Genomic DNA, 18,149 nt, shown 5'->3' with positions numbered 1-18,149 from the left:
CTCTATTATCTCTTCTTTCACATCAAAATCAATGAGGTAACCATTTAAACTAATTACAGTATAGAAACGGGCTTCCTTGGTTAAGTTCTGCATCTTCTGCCCATAGTATAGGACAGAAAAGGTATAGAACTGTATACAGTGGAAGTCCATGAAGTTAGATTACTTACTAAACATTAACTGATGATAAAAGTTACACTAACAAAAGGTTTTCTTAAAGGCCAAGCACTAAACTAATACTTCAAAACTTATAAATAATAGTACTGCCAATCCTTTTTTACAGACCTCAAAAGAGCAGGAGAAAAATAAGTCATGTTTTCCCCTATCTGCACTGTGGGCCAAGTTTTAAAATCATGAAGTCTGTGAAGGGAATCTTAACTCTAATTCAATGGCATTTATTTTTTTACTATTTACTTCTATTTTTATTGAGAGAATGCAAGCACATTTACCAATTAAAAAAACCCAAAAGCCAATACATACATTCCAAATTTGGGATAACTAAGAAGGTAAATGAAGGTTACCTGCACCAGAGGTACAAAAGCAGGACTGACAAAGATGGATGTGATTTTCATACAAACCACATTCATGCATTTTATTTTATAATTATACAATTGTTTACCAAGCATTCTGCCCCAAGTATTCAGGGTACAAAAATTTATATCATAAACAGGAATTTAAAATAAGTAGACTAAGCTATGCTAAACTCCAGTTCTACTTACTAACTGATGATCTTAAAAAATATAATCCCTTTAGGCCTCAGCTTCCCCCTCAGTAAACAGTCATTAAATAGATAACACTGAAAAGTTTCCATGTAAAATGCACAAGTAATTATAATATTTGATGCAATTAAGCATTTATACATAATATATAAATTGAATCACTATACTGGACTCTACTCAGATGTGAGATTTTTGTAGTCTTAGCTAATGAAATAATTTAAAAATCAGGCAGAAGATAAAAACATATGGAGGAAGAAAACCTTAATACAAGTACAAGCAAAATATAGATGCTGAAAAATAGGGTATGAATTAAACCCCACTAATCACCAGTATACCTCCTGCCTAATCAATAGACAGTTTTCAAATCATGAAAGGAAAACTTCTCAGAATCCATGACAAAAAGGTTTCTTTAGGATGAAAGACTGATATAAGGCCCTTCAACTACTACTGAATTTAAATTAAACCAAGGCTTCTAATGTATGTATTTTCAACATGTCTAAGGATGACAGAAGTACTTACATAGAAAACCTCTTTGCAATTCCTACTCTCAAGAGGCACATAAGGAGAGAACACCAAGAGAGTAAAAATGAATATGGATAAAGAGGTTAACCTTTAATTACTTCCTGAGTATAAAAATTGTGTAGCCAAAAATATTTAGAAAACAAATGCATGCATGAAAGAGAAGAAAAATCAAAATCCTGAAAATCTACTTACAAGTCTAATTCACTGTTATAACACTTAGAACACCAGAACCTTTGGACAAATTGGAATCCTCCAAATACTTAGGTCTTTTAATTTTATGGACTTCATTAATTACTAGTACAATGTCATTAATGAATCCAATCTAGCATTTTATGGTGATTTTGTAATTGAGGACCATTTTTTACATGAATAGTGGTAGCAAACTAGCAAACCCTTCTCTTGCAAAGACTCAAGAATAAATTTCAGCACTCTCAGAAACAAAACAACTTGGAGATTTTATTAAACTGATCGATTCAACTAAAAATAAAAAGATGAGTCCATTTATTCATATCCTGAGTTCAAAGTGTTTGTCTTTATAATAAAATTAAGACCATATTAAAAATAATTTTCCCACACAAAAAGTTGCACACAAGTGACCAAGACATCCTTGCAAAAGTGAAGGGATAACTGTAGTACATCTAGACAACAGAATGTAATTGAGCACTAAAAAGAAATCAGTTATCCAGCCACAGAAGACATGGGGAACCCTTAAATGTATAATTCTAAATGAAAGAAGTCTGGAAAGGCTACAGTAGTATAATTCCATTTATGGAATTTATGACATTTATGACACTTGGAAAAGGCAAAACTGTAGAAAGAGTAAAAAGATCAGTGGTAGTCCTGAAGGAAAGAGAGAGGGATAAACAGGTGAAACACAGGGGATTTGGGGGCAGTGAAACACTCAGGATGAAACTGTGATTATAAATACATGGCATTAAGCATTTGTCAAAATCCACAGACTGTACAAGAAGAAGAGTAAAACCCTAATGAAAACTATGGACTTTATTAATAATGTATCAATACTGGCATATCAACTGTAACAAATGCACCAACCAAGGCAAAGTGTTAACAATCGGGAAGGGGGGAAATATATGTGAATCTCTAAAATATCTGCTCAATTTTTCTATAAACTTAAAACTACTCTAAAAACTAAAATTTACTAATTAAAAAAACACATTTTCCATATTTTTTTCTGACAGTAAAGTAGCCTTAATGGAATGGCTACAATCTTCTGGTATGATTTTGCCAATGACAGGACAACAATTTTAAAAGTTAATTTTTTTTCGTGTAACATTTAAATTACACATATTTAAACTTTTCTACTTTTTAACTACTTTGAAGGTAAAACTTCTTAATTGTTATATAAGACAAAAACACAAGAGTTTAAACATGTAATGTAAACTGGTTCTCGTACCTGACGAATGATTCAGACCAAATGACAAATAAACTAATAATTTAACTTCCACTCTACCTAGAACACAATTTCCTCAAATACTGTGATTATATGAATTGATGTTATGAGAAGGGAAAATTGGTTCCACTCTCAAATGAGTCAAGGATGTTCCAGGTTATACAAAGTTAAAGCTATATCTTTGCTGCAAGACTACTGAGAGGCTTTGGACTGCTAATACTTACTGGTAATTACCAGAAGAGGAATACCATACATGGTAATTACCAGTCTCACAAAGAACTAAATATAGAGCATGTAAGTAATTTTGCTTAAAAAGTATATTTCAGCTTGATCTAAGAGTAAGAAAAGCCCCAAAGGAAGATTTCATTTGTTCAATCAGCAAACATTTGATGAATATATATTATGTATACATCATGACAGTATAAACCCCAGGACATACGTGAGAAACTGAAAACAAGTCATCCTAGCTAAAGTATAATACATATTGAAGGACAAGAGTAGATCAAACAACTTAACCACATTGGAAAGGATTTAAATATAAGACAGTTTTGACTCTACAGCCGTTACTAATTTTTTTTTTTTAAAGTAGGGAGGTAACAGGACTGTGGTATTGTGAAATTAACATAGTAAAAATATACAGGATCAGTTCAGTTCAGTTCAGTTCAGTCGCTCAGTCGTGTCCGACTCTCCGCGACCCCATGAATCACAGCACGCCAGGCCTCCCTGTCCATCACCAACTCCCGGAGTACACTCAAACTCATGTCCACAGAGTCGGTGATGCCATCCAGCCATCTCATTCTCCGACGTCCCCTTCTCCTCCCGCCCCCAACCCTTCCCAGCATCAGAGACTTTTCCAGTGAGTCAACTCGTCGCATGAGGTGGCAAAAGTATTGGAGTTTCAGCTTTAGCATCAGTCCTTCCAATGAACATCCAGGATTGATCTCCTTTAGAATGGACTGGTTGGATCTCCTTGCAGTATAAGGGACTCTCAAGAGTCTTCTCCAACACCACAGTTCAAAAGCATCGATTCTTCGGCGATCAGCTTTCTTCACAGTCCAACTCTCACATCCATACATGACCACGGGAAAAACCACTGCCTTGACTAGACGGACCTTGGTTGGCAAAGTAATGTCTCTGCTTTTTAATATACTATCAAGGTTGGTCATAATTTTCCTTCCAAGGAGCAAGCGTCTTTTAATTTCATGGCTGCAATCAGCATCTGCAGTGATTTTGGAGCCCAAAAAAACAAAGTCTGACACTGTTTCCACTGTTTTTCCATCTATTTCCCATGAAGTGATGGGACCAGATGCCATGATAGGTTAGGTCAAATTGAAATCATTAAGGAAAAAGGAGAGAAGACACGTGAAAGATACCACAGAGGAAGTAACGAAGGCAATGCATCCGTTCAAAAAAAAAAAAAGACAAGGTTCATCAATAATACACCTAACAATTAATGACTGTACTTTAATTTTCATATTCTTGAGTTCACACAATCACTTGTATTATTAATAAATTACTGGAAAGGATTTCAGTTGAAACAAAAACTTTCACAGCATTTATGAATATATCACTTAATTTATTAGTACTCAGATATTTAGGGTGAAATTTGGCATATAAAAATAAAATCACTCAAACTTTGTAGCAGGAAATTGAATTACCTTTCTGACTGGCTTTAACAATCACTTCTATATGCTTCATTGCTGCTTTTAATAGCTTCTTGGTGATAACAGATGGAATATCCACCTAGAAAAATTCAACATTGAAATAAAAACTTTTTAACTCTAAGTTACAATGGCAGGAACACTATATTTAAGACATTGGAACATTAAGATCTTAAAAATTAGCTGCATTGAATGAAGTAAGTCAGAAAGAGAAAAACAAATATCATGTATTAACACATATATATATGGAATCTACAAAGACAGTACGATAAACATATTTGCAGGGCAGCAATGGGGACACAGACATGGAGAAAGACTTACGGACATGGGGTCTGCGGAAGAAAGGAGAGGGTGAGGCAGATGGAGAGAGAGTAACACGGAAACATACACACTGCTGCTGCTGCTAAGTTGCTTCAGTCATGTCCGACTCTGTGCAACCCCACAGATGGCAGCCCACCAGGCTCCTCTGTCCCTGGGATTCTCCAGGCAGAATACTGGAGTGGGTTGCCATTTCCTTCTCCAATGTGTGAAAGTGAAAAGGGAAAGTGAAGTCGCTCAGTCGTGTCCGACCCTTAGCGACCCCACGGACTGCAGCCTACCAGGCTCCTCCATCCATGGGATTTTCTAGGCAAGAGTACTGGAGTGGCTTGCCATTGCCTTCTCTGAACATATACACTGCTGTATGTAAAATAGACACCCAATGGAAATTTGCTATATGACTCAGGGAACTCAAACCAGGGCTCTGCAACAACCTAGAGAGGTAGGATATGGATGGGAGTATCAAGAGGGAGGGGACATATGTATACCTAGGGCTGATTCATGTTGATGTTTGGCAGACACCAACACAATATTTTAAAGCAATTATCCTTCAATTAAAAGTAAATAAATTTTAAAAATTAGTTGTATTATTAAGAATCTTTCAAAAATATAATTTAAAAGCACTTTACACTCTTAGACCATATTGATTATAACTTCAGACAGTCTACCACAATAATGAAAATATACCTTAACAGGCATATCTTATACACTAAATTTTTCTCATGAAATTAGTGTCTTTATTCTTGACTTATTTCTTTAATGCATTTGTTCTAAATGTATTCAAGAAAAAAAATGTCAAGCAGCTTATCATTCCTTTGAGGTTATAAATGTGTGTTAACTGAAGCTGCTTGAAAATAAACTTTTCATTTGGATTACAAGACAAATCCTGGTTTCAAGATATATGACAACATTCTATTTTGGAATAATACTAAGTTTCATTTTTCCCCACAATTTTCAACTTAAAGACTGGAAACTGTAGTGACTAGGGCAGGTTAGTAAAAGAGTATTAGAAGCATACATGAATACACATAAAAGAGACAGAAAATAAAATAACTAAAAGAAAAAAGCCCTGTAAATTAAGTAAATCACCAAAAAACCATATTTATTAGACTTCAACAGGCTTATCTTCCATCACAAAGCTCAACACACTACATTCTCCCTTTATCAAAGGCATGAGAAAACTGCATCCCAACAGTGTTATTTTGTGTTAACTTTTCAATTCTTTTTAAATTCCTCATTAAGGAAGAGGGAAAACATCACAGCCTGTATATCTATTAAGTGTAACGACTCATCAGTTCAGTTCAGTTCAGTCGCTCAGTCGTGTCTGACTCTTTGCGACCCCATGAATCACAGCACGCCAGGCCTCCCTGTCCATCACCAACTCCCGGAGTTCACTCAAACTCATGTCCATCGAGTCGGCGATGGCCTCCAGCCATCTCATTCTCTGTCGTCCCCGTCTCCTGCCACCCCCAATCCCTCCCAGCATCAGACTCTTTTCCAGTGAGTCAACTCGTTGCATGAGGTGGCCAAAATATTGGAGTTTCAGCTTTAGCATCAGTCCTTCCACTGAATACCCAGGATTGGTCTCCTTTAGAATGGACTGGTTGGATCTCCTTGCAGTCCAAGGGACTCTCAAGAGTCCTCTCCAGCCCCCAATATTAGTGATTTACTAGTAAAACCCAGACCAGTTTATAGGTATCTTTCAGCTGTGAATATCAAACATGTTCAAAAAGGGGCTATGTTTCTGCTAGCAATATGCCTTTTTGTAAAATAACATTACTTTTCATTTACTCCTGCCCTCTTGGTACTTAGTGATTATACATTAGTTCCATATTTGTCAAATAAATAAGATGTCTTTGTTTTCAAATATTTTGTAAAATCTTGTCTTCTGAGAACACACATGAAAATTTTTACTTGCAAGTTCCATTTTAGAGACTTCAGGTCAAAGTCAAAAAGAATAAAACAATGAGTTTGTCACTAAACTTCGATTAAAAAAAAAAACACTGTGGACCTTAAATGATTGTCTTCATTATCCCCAAACCCCCAAGTTATATTATTCAGGCAATGTTACCAAGGATAGAACACTGCATAGGAATAACATGACCCAGGCCAAATCCTCTGCCCATCAATTACCTCTGACACTCTGACAAAGAGTATTACTAACTTTCTACAAAATGAATATGATGAAGACCCACTTATCTCCCAGGACAGTATGCAGATAAAATGAAAAGAAAAAGTATATAGCATAACAATCCAGAAAGTGGAAAAAATATTTGGAAATCATATATGTGATGAAGGAACTATATCCAGAATAGATAATAAACTCTCACATCTCAGTAATTAAAAGACAAATACCTCAGTTTAAAACATGGGCAAAAAATTTGAATATACATTTCTCCCCCCAAAAAAGATATACAAATGGCCAATAAGCATCTAAGAAGATGCTCAACATCATCAGCCATGAAGTGAAGTGAAAGTCGCTCAGTCATGTCTGACTCAATGTGACCCCATGGACTAGACAGTCCATGGAATTCTCCAGACCAGAATACTGGAGTGGGTAACCTTTCCCTTCTGCAGGAGATCTTCCCAACCCAGGGATCGAATCCAGGTCTCCTGCATTGCAGGCAGATTCTTTACCAGCTGAGCCACAAAGGTAGCCCAAGAATACCAGAGTGGGTAGCCTATCTCCTCTCCAGGGGATCTTCCCAACCCAGGAATTGAACCAGAGTCTCCTGAATTGCAGGCGGATTCTTTACCAATTGAGCTATCAGGGAAGTCCCATCAGCCACAGGGAAAGGCAAATCAATGCCACAATGAGATACGACTTCACGTCTATTAGCATGGTTAGAATCAAAAAGTGAAATAATAATTAGTTATGGCAAGGATGTTGAGAAATCAAGACACTCATACACTGCTGGTGGGAATGGAAAATGGTGCGCTCACTTAGGAAAACAGTCTTTGACAGTTCCTCAAGAAAATGGTTTAAACATAAACCATTTGACCCAGTAATTACATTTGTAGATAAAATCAAGAGAAAGGAAAACAAATATTCCATACACATTCTCTCCGCAAAAAAACTTATACACAAACCCTATGGTAGCATTATTCACAATAGCCAAAAGGTAGAAACAATCCAAATGTTCACCAACTGACAGATGGATAAACAAAATGTGGCATATCCATACAATGGAATACCATTCAGACATAAAAAATAATAAGTACCGATACAGGTACAACAGAACAACATGAATAGACCTCAAAAATATTATGCAAACTGAAAACAAACAATAATAAACATTATGCTAAATGAAAGCAAGTAATCACAAAAACTACAGAAAGGATTTCATAGTTAACAAGTACTACATTCAATCAACCAACAATCTTGTCACTGGACATCAGTTTTCCTTTTCAATCTTCATTATAAGGTATATTGTAATGAATCTTTGAATATACATGTTTCCACTCTATATCTTTAAAATATACTAAAAACATGGAATTATATTTGAGAGTACAGACATTTTTAAGTCTTTCAATAAAATTACCAAACCCCCTTCCAGGCTAAGAGTTATATCAATTTGAACATGTACTTGCTTTCCCTGTTTCTCTGCAATCACCACTGCTAAATAGTTTCATTCTTTTTTCTTTCCCAACCTGATGGGCAAAAGAATGGTATCTCATCAAAAGACAACATATTTTCAAATATTAACTTTTATATTTTTCTTTTGTGAACTACTTATTCATAATTTTTTGCATGCTTGCTACAGTGGTTGATTGTACTGCTCATTTCTCAAATAGGTATAGAAACATTTAACAACAATTTATTACTGGCAGAGATACAGATCACAAATTTATTATCAATATGTTCAATATATAGAACTGACAAGGCAGTAGACAAGTATTTCTGTCTATAGCCAACACAGTTAAGTGTGTGTGTGTGTGTGTGTGTATTGTGTGTGTGTGTGTGTGTATATATATACACACACACAAAACCTTAAACAAAATAGGGCTTGAACTTTTTTTAAAACATCATAATCATTACCATGTATTCAGTAAATTCATCTAACAAGAACATGACTCTTTTTCTATAGTTGTCTTTTTATCTCTAATTTCTAAAAACCAAGATATCTAAACATTTAAGAAAGCAAAATTGATCAATTAATCAATAGTAATCCATTTATCTCTGAATCTAAAAAAATTAAAGGTAAAGAACAAACGAATACATACAGTATGCATGCTAAGTTGCTTCAGTCACATACACTTCTTTGCCACCCCATGGACTATAAGCCCACCAGGTTCCTCTGTCCATGGGATTCTCCAGGCAAGAATACTAGACTGGGTTGCCATTTCCTTCTCTGACATATAGCACAGAAATTCCCAAATTATTATAAATATATACCTTGTGAATCCTTCGAATTAAAACAGATGCAAAAAACCGTAATATAATTCTCAGTTCATCAACAAAGGACTCATCATCTGTTACATCCCTTCAATTGAAAAGAAAAGCAAGCATTTAGAAGTTCAAAGAAATACACAGCTTCCCTTTCTAGAAATCAAGAGAAGTCAAGAAGTGACTCTTTTACCATTTACTTATGTTATTTTTTAACAAACAATGCATTATATTATGGAACAAAAGAACAAAGAAGAAAATAAAAATCTCCCATAATTCTAGTACCAAGACATAATTATTGTTAACTAAATTATTGTATAGATTTCCCTGCAGACATTCATGTGTACACAGTCACATGTTTAAGATTTTTAAGATCATTTTCTAAACATCATCAGAAAAAATCTGAAAAAATACAATCATTTTGAAAAGAAATAGAATTACATACAAAAGTTTGAATTAAATATTTAAAGATTAACAATATAAACTAATTCTAAAAGTAAGAAAAAAAAAGGTGTGTGTTCTATTTGAAAAAGAAAATACACTGAAACTCAAAATGTTTTTAAACAGAAATTCTGACAACCTTCTCCTGAGTTTTCCTATAGCCTTGAGGTCCCTAGAAGAATCAGGGTACTTTCCTAATCAAAGGCAAGAAAGAAAGGTATGTATAATTGTAATTTTCTGAACTAGAAGATGATGCTGTTAAGTCCCTTGGTAGAATAAAGAAGATAATTTTGTATCAATCATGGTTCCCACTATTAACTCCAAGGAACGGAATATCATAGCATCAATAGCTATACAGGATACACACTAAGAAATACAGCCAGATTTTATGTCTGAAAAGTTATAATGTGGGGGTGGGGTGGGGATGGGGTGGCAGTGGGGGAGTTTCACAACGGGATTCATTTTATAAAAGGTCTCACAATCAATTTACTTAAATGACAAATGTCCCATGTTTAAGACAGATGCCAGTGTAAAAACTGTATATAAGCTATACAGGAAAAATAACATATTAAATGAGTATTAAATTTGTTTTAATTCACCCTAGATCAATTCAACTACTAGCATTTCCCTCCCCCCCAGCCACATTACTCAGCTTGTGGAATCAGTTCCCTGACTAGGGACTGAACCCAGGCTCATGGCAGTGAGCGTTGAATACTAGCCACTGGAAACCAGGGAAGTCGCCTATTAGCATTTTTAAATTAGGAAATTCAAAATATACTGAATCATTCTAACATTAGGGGAGATATAATTAAATATTATAAGTCATACAGGTTTAAGTGTTCAAACATATAACTAAGTTCATGATGCTTATGTAAGGGAGTATGTGCTTTATTAAATGATTTCTGATTGTCAAATCAGACTTTTTTTTTCCCCCCAGATTTACAGCATTTTCCATATTCCACTGAGCATAGAGGATTTGTACATCCGCATCAGATACCAAAAACAAAGCTACTTTGGAACAAGACATTAATTTTACAGGAAGTCTACTGAAATTAACTTTCAGTTTAATGAAATACCTGAATAAAAATTTTTTCCCTAAATGTACAACTGCTACTGCTAAGTCACTTCAGTCGTGTCCGACTCTGTGTGACCCCATAGACGGAAGCCCACCAGGCTGCCCCGTCCCTGGGATTCTCCAGGCAAGAACACTGGAGTGGGTTGCCATTTCCTTCTCCAATGTGTGAAAGTGAAAAGTGAAAGTGAAGTCGCTCAGTCGTGTCCGACCCTTAGCGACCCCAGGGACTGCAGCCTACCATCCTCCTCCATCCATGGGATTTTCCAGGCAAGAGTACTGGAGTGGCTTGCCATTGCCTTCTCTTAAAATGTACAACTAGTTCAAGTGTAAAAAGTGCATACAAAATAGTAAATCACTACAATTAGGAGTCAGAAGAAACTGTACAAGTTACTGTTCTTTCAAAAAGTAGCCTAGGGTTTTTTCCTCTTTGCTATCACTAAACTGTGGTTCTTCAGAGACCACTGTGCCTCCCAGGTAAATTTAGCAATCTCTGAAGACATTTTTGGTGATCACAATCAAGGGGAACAAGGAGTGCCACCAGCATTCACTGGGAAAAAGTCAGGGGTACATTAAATTCCCTATAATGCACAGTATAGGTCCCCATAACAAAGAATTATGTGGCCAAAAATGTCAATAGTGTCAACAGTGAGAAATCACAACCCATACTAAAAATGTATCACTAGCACACTTAATGAGATTCATGATACCACAGAAAAAAGGTCTTATAGAAACAACTTACCTGTACCAGGGGTAGACAAAGTTTTCCAACACTAATTCAAGAACCTGCATAAAATTTATTAAGAAAAATCAAGTTAATTAATTCTGGGAAAATAAACTCTAACACTAAGAAATATATAATAAAAACTAAGGTTAGTATCCCAAATATTGACATCTAGTATCATACTTTTACATGACAAAATGTCTATGTCGACTTCACATGGCTGTGATGATGAAAAGGGACATATGGGAAAACACTGTGAAAACCATAAATCTCCATTAAAAAGAAAAATTACTATTAGGATGACACACACATTTTAAAATATGTCCATACTTTTTTAAAAAATTTTAATCTAAATTGTTCCTGACTCTGAAGATTCACTGAACCAAAAAAATTCTATGGAAAGAAGGAAAATAATAGGCTGGTCTTTTGCATTCCTAATGCCCTCTGTAAGTCAGTATTCCCAGGATAAAATGAAAAAACAAATATATAAGACTTAGGGGACTTCCCTGGTTCTGGTGGTCCAGTGGTTAAGACACTGTGCACGCAATGCAGGGGGCACAAGTTCGATCTCTGGTCGGGGAACTAAGGTGTCAGTGGTTATCTTTCAAGGGAGGATAGAGACTAGAAGGGAACATGAGCAGGGCTTCTGGGTGCTAATGATGCTTTTGTTTCTTGATCTGAGTGCTGGTATGTGAATATGCTCAGTTTTGTGAAAACTTTAAGTTATATCTAAAAGTTACAAAACAAAACAAATCCTTGGTGTTAAACCTTCAATTTCTTGAGCCTGGGTAGAACAGTATAATTTTTAAAAGGACTTGCAGCAGTGGGCATAAACTTTAAAAAGCACTAGGGAGGTAATGAAACAACATATCTAATCTGACTATATACCTTCTCTGGCCCAGTAATGAAGACTGTGGACTCTCTACATACTCAGGCAACAAGATTTGGAATTTTTATTATAAAAACTAAGCATCATTGATATCAGCTGGAAAAATAAGATACATAGAGACAGGGTTAGGACACAGAAAGGAGACTAGAAAGCTTACCATTAAACATTTCATCTTACATTATTCCCCAAATCCAACCAGAAGTCCTACTGATTTTACATCCTAGGTAGCTCTTTACTATCTCTTCTCACCCCTATATAAAGCCTCTAAATCAGTCTCCCTCCTTCCAAGTTAGCTCCCTTCCATCCTCCATAAAATTGCCAAAGTGATCTAAAATATGTATTTGACCACATCACTCACCTGCATGAAACCATCAATATAACAAACCACACATCTAAGTAAGAAAGGTGGAGCTGCACTGATTCTGAAAAGGCAAGAGAAAGCTGCATGCCAGCAGCTGTGACCTTCTACATCCTTTTCACCTCCCACTACATCCTGTAGAGAATTGATACTTTTGAACTGTGGTGTTGGAGAAGACTCTTGAGAGGCCCTTGGACTGCAAGGAGATCCAACTAGTCCATCCTAAAGGAAATCAGTCCTGAACATTCATTGGAAGGACTCATGCTGAAGCTGAAACTCAATTACTTTGGCCACCTGATGTGAAGAACTGACTCACTGGAAAAGACCCTGATGCTGGGGAAGATTGAAGGCAGGAAGAGAAGGGGACAACAGAGGATGAGATGGTTGGATGGCATCACCTACTCGATGGACATGGGTTTGAACAAGCTCCGAGAGTTGGTGATGGACAAGGAAGCCTGGCATGCTGCAGTCCATGGGGTCACAAAGAGTCAGACACGGACTGAGCAACTGAACTGAACATCCTGTGAGTCACATCTGAAAACTCTAGTTACACAATTTGAAAATCACTGACATCTATGATCAATTAAACATCTTCAGCATGGCCTTTTAAGTCTTTTGATGATCTGATTTCCAAAGGGCCATATAAAAATTGGTGACGAACTAAAGCAGTCCTGCATTTTAGATTGAGTTCTCCTGCCAACCAGCTATGATACTTGAGAAAATTATTAAAATGCTCTAACCCTAGGTTTGATAAAACCATCAAAAATAGCACCTACTTCACAGGTTACATGAATAATACAAGTATAGTGATTAGCACGATATCTACTATATAGTAAGTATTGAAAGTGTTAATCAGTCATTTGTGTCAAGACTCTGCAACCCCATGGACTGTAGCCTGCCAGGGTCCCCTATCCATGGAATTCTTCAGGCAAGAATACTGGAGCAGGTTGCCATTTCCTCCTCCAGGGGATCTTCCCTACCCAGGGATGGAACCTGGTCTCCTGCACTGCAGGCAGATTCTTTACCGTCTGGCCACCAGGGGAAGCTACACAGTAAGTGACTGATAAACACTAGCTACTAGAGTGTGGTCTCTCCGTTGCCCAACTCTCCTTCACATCTCACCCTCCAGCTTACCCGACTGTCCACCCGGGTTCAAAGCCTCTCTTTCCCTCCAAAAACTCTTTCCACACCCTGAACACCCTTTCCCTTTCACTATCAGCTTGCAAGCATCTAGTTACACTTCCTGACTGCCACTCTCTAGAGTTATGCACTTCTTCCTCTGTACTAATGACATACCTTGTATGTTTCTCCCAAAACTGACTGCATTACATTATGCTGTGCATGTCTGTTTATATGCCTACCTCCCCTCCTAGACCAAAGCTCCCAGAAGAAAGGAAGCATATTTTATTTCTTTTCATTCCTGGGATGCAGTCTAGTTCCTGCCTATAGCAAGACCTCAGAAAATGTTTTTTAAATATTAGAACTAATATTTACTCAAAACCAATATGTCCCAGGCACTAGGTCAAAAAATTACATAAGTTCTTTCAGTTTTTACAAAGAAATAAAGTGTCAAACTACTACAATTACTATTCCCCTAGAAGTCTTGTCTTCAAAAGACCTCAAATTAGCACTCTCAAATAGAAATATGTCAGCCACATATATAATTTCAAATTTTCCAGTAACTACATTTAAAAAAAAAATAAAAACAGGTGAAGTCAATTTTATGATCTATCTTATTTAACCCAATATATCCAAAATATTATCATTTTAACATATAATCAATGTAAAATATAAATAGGATATTTTACATTTCTTTTTCCTTAAAAAGTTCTCAAAACCCAGTACATATTTACATATACAGCACATCTCAATTAGGACTAATATATTTCAAGTATTTATTAACAGCCACATGTAGTTAGTTGCTACTATATTGGAAAGCACAGTCTTAAATCCAGGAATCTGGAGGATGAAAAAGAGCTTAGAGAAGAAATGGAAAAAGGAAAATGCCAATAATTTAGCATTTATGCAGCATAATTTTTAGACAGGGAAGGATTCAAAGTGGGAAAAGTGACAATTAGGCAGGATTCAGATGTTTAATGCTACTCTTCAACTAATCAACATTTAGTTTAATTCAGTACGTATCTATCAGATACCAACAATACATCTGGCCCCTGCACTTGGTGTTGGGGACAAATGAGATCCATTCCCTGCCTTCAAGAACTTGACAGCTTTCTCAGATGGATGGAGAAAACAAGTCTCTCAAAGAAATAACTAAAACATGGTATGTTACCAAAAAGATACATATAAAATGTGACTGCCACAAAGATAAGAGATCATACTTCCTATTCCTATATTATGCAGAAACAGTGAAATGTATCCTGTTCTCTGCTCTATTCTGGTCATTTCTACTGCCATATTACAAAAAATGACTATTTCTTAAAGAGATAAACAGTAACTAGGCAAAACTATTTTCTTTGGCTAAAATGTCCATTTTTATTAGATATGGAATCAAAAAAAACTTATGGCTTACAATTCAAGTTGTGTAACAATCAACTATCTAACCAAGAATCAATTAGGTGGCATTTATTAAAATGCTCCATGACTCCATTTCCCATAAGTATTTAACATTTTCTGCTTGGGTACACATGGCAATATTAATAAAATCAGTTACCTCTGAGAGAGACGCATCAACCTTAGAAGAAATTTTCAGGTCTAGCCATGGCTGGTAGTTCTCAAGTAGTAAGGAAGGCCTAAAGAAAATCATACAGTTAAATTGCTTGAAACCCAAAACTTAATGGAAAGGATCAACAAATTAAAAGTGTTTAACTTACCTATGTCGCTTACATTTCACCTTACCACAAACAGCACAGCTACGACCCTGAGGAAACAATTCCTGAAGTCCTAATTGCTAAAAAAGGGAAGTGGGGAGATTTGTCTTTACATTACACATCATATTTACTAAAGAGAATCAACTTTTCAAAAACTTGTTAATCAGTCTATGAATTCAGAGGACTTTTTTTTATTGTCTGCTTGAACACTGAATCTATTCTTTACAATAAATAATTCTTGCTATACCAAACAGCCAATAGGAGAAAAATACCAAATGAAATGCTTTATAATAACTAAGCCAAATTCCCAAGCTTAAAATTAAAGTCAATTTCTATGCTGCCTTATTAAAAAAAAATTTAATCTATATTTGAAAATGATACTCTGCTGCAAAAGTATAAGAAAAAACTATTTTCTATTTCTCCAAAACCTTTAATCAATAAAGGAGAACATATGCAATAACTAGTAAGTTTCCTGACCAAACATGAGGCACCACTTACAGCTGTATTTCCTCTGAGCAGAAATATCAACCAACCTAACATGAGGGACTGCATCTACTTGAAGAATTATCAAGAAGACTTCAAGATGTCCCACTCAATCCTGATCTACACTCTTGGGACTTTATCTACCAGAGACAGACTCAATAGAGTACCACCTTCATCAAAGTTCACATATACAAAACAAACTATTTTGGTTAAGCAAACTGGCTGATTATTTGTTTCTATGAAGCAAACAGACATCCGTGGAACAATGAGTTCCCAAGTTGCGTCTGCGCCTCAGAATCACCTGGAAAGCTTTCAACAAGTACTAATTACAAGGTCCTAGCCCAGAACTATTCAATCAAATTCCGGGGGTAGAGCCCAGGAACCTGTATTTTGGTAAAGATTCCTTAGGTGATTCTACTGTACAAGCAACTTTGGGAACCTCTAATTTACTGTCCTCATAGTTGATGTGAAGTTAGAGGACACTAAAATTATGGACCCAATTTTCTGAGAATTTTGAATTTTCTCTTTCTAGCTCCTCCTAGAACTATGCCCTTTAAATATATATACATATGCAAATTTCACTTTGAAAATGTTCTGATGTCTTCCATTATTAAATTATAGTGGATAGATTTTTTAGGAATCACTGCTTTAACATGATTTCAAGAATAATATCGAAGAGCATAGAATCATATATACTGACTCTCTTAAAGATAACAACACATATATTTTACCTTAGGTTTGTATTTTATCATGAAGAATATATTTGGTAACAGAGAATCAGGTCCCAATGAGCAGTAAAATGTGACAACTCCAGCAACAAACGACCAGAAGATCATTAAAACATGAAGATACCTTAGAAATAAATGAATACAATTATTAGAACCAAAAACACATATAAAACTAATTTGTGCCTTCATTGATTTAACGAGTATTTAATTAAGCATCTACTGTATCAGGCTGATGCAATTCCTCCAGTCATGTTTTCTGTAATGTACTTATTAACTATAAGAATATTAGAATGTTTGCTATCAAAAGTATATTTCATTTAAAGTATAAAGAAGTATAGATCCCCAATATTTCATAACTTGGCACCTAGGCTGTCATGTTTAACTAGCCAATACTACCTTTTTCCAGAGTATCTTCTAATGATAGTGTAGTATTCATACCCCACCAAAATTCTGATTATTTTGCATTAAATCAAAACAAAAATTGTACTGAGTGCCCATTTAGTGAGTAAGGAATAGCACTGTGTCAATTTGCATAGGAAACACGATCCCGTAGGTGTGGCAGGTAAGGAAATGAAAACACAGTGTGATGAGGTGTTCTATATTATGACAGAGAAAGTACGCATGATATGAGAGCACCCAAGGCAGAATACACAACCCAAATTTAAAAAGAAAAGCTTTTTGCAGAGAAAGTTGTGTCTCTGGAAAAACTTAAATGAGCAGGAGAAAACCAACAGAAGAGGACAGGGGAGAGGAATGAGGGGAATTCAAACTTGAGAGAACACGAGGTAAGTAAGATCTGTGCACGGTTCCAAGGAAGAAGTGGCCTTGAGATGAACCTAAAAAAACAAGCCATAGCCATATGACCCAGTGTCATATAATAAGTCACGTTACGGTGTCGCAATACAGTCTGTCCTCACGTTGCACAGTTTTCAGTTACCGTGATTTTGTGAAGCACCAGCCCCTCAACAACGCAGCCCGTCAACAACTCTAACCATAAGGACACAGAGTTCAAACTCTGGTGCCAGCTCTTCAGTTCACAAATCACTACATAGTAAGAGAATGAAGCCAAGCCACAGAGAGAAGGGGGAAAATCTGGGAGATGCAAAAAAGTATTTCAAAGTTTCTGAGGCCCAGCTACTCGTCAGTTCTTTCCGCACTTACATAAGCATCCAATGATTCCCCTCTCTGCCAAACCTAGAGTGAGATGAGTTTCTTTCCTCTACCGTCAAGAGTCCTGAGTAATACCCAGGAGACAATGAACAGCTTAAGAAGATTTTAAGAATTTTTAAGAGTTTTAAGAAGGAAAGCAGCATTATCAGATTGTATAATCAGAAAACCACTCTGGTAGCAGTATCCCAGGGACAGCGGAGCCTGGTCGGCTGCCGTCCATGGGGTCGCACAGAGTCGGACACGACTGAAGCGACTTAGCAGCAGCAGCAGCAGCAGCAATATGGAGCATGGTCTAAAATGGAAACAAGCAAGCTAATTAGAAAGCTGCTGAAGCAATTAATCTAGGAGAATCTATGGATGACCTGTAGAGACTTGGAGATAAAGACAAGCTGATTGTTTTGAGATACCTAGAAGGAGAATCAAGAGAACTAAGTAGGGGAA

The 18,149-nt window shown here is 36.2% G+C and overlaps 1 protein-coding gene across 5 annotated transcripts in view; it reads right to left on the bottom strand.

The window, feature by feature from the left end:
* The window catches only part of SNX14 (sorting nexin 14), a 97,481-nt gene that overhangs the window by 58,799 nt on the left and 20,533 nt on the right, over positions 1–18,149 (bottom strand). For all 5 annotated transcript variants that reach the window (XM_055433029.2, XM_055433032.2, XM_055433030.2 and 2 more), the window contains exons 2-7: positions 16,542–16,662; positions 15,331–15,407; positions 15,171–15,249; positions 11,271–11,314; positions 9,025–9,112; positions 4,308–4,392 (exon numbers count right to left, since the gene is read on the bottom strand). In XM_055433029.2, coding sequence (XP_055289004.1) covers positions 4,308–4,392; positions 9,025–9,112; positions 11,271–11,314; positions 15,171–15,249; positions 15,331–15,407; positions 16,542–16,662 — 494 coding nt within the window. The remainder of the gene's footprint in view (positions 1–4,307; positions 4,393–9,024; positions 9,113–11,270; positions 11,315–15,170; positions 15,250–15,330; positions 15,408–16,541; positions 16,663–18,149) is intronic.

This window comes from Moschus berezovskii, chromosome 10 (assembly GCF_049115385.1).
Source record: "Moschus berezovskii isolate FMDL1 chromosome 10, NW_MosBer_1.0, whole genome shotgun sequence".
In the NCBI taxonomy this organism is placed as follows: Eukaryota; Metazoa; Chordata; class Mammalia; order Artiodactyla; family Moschidae; genus Moschus; species Moschus berezovskii.
This window is presented reverse-complemented; position numbering and strand designations above follow the sequence as displayed.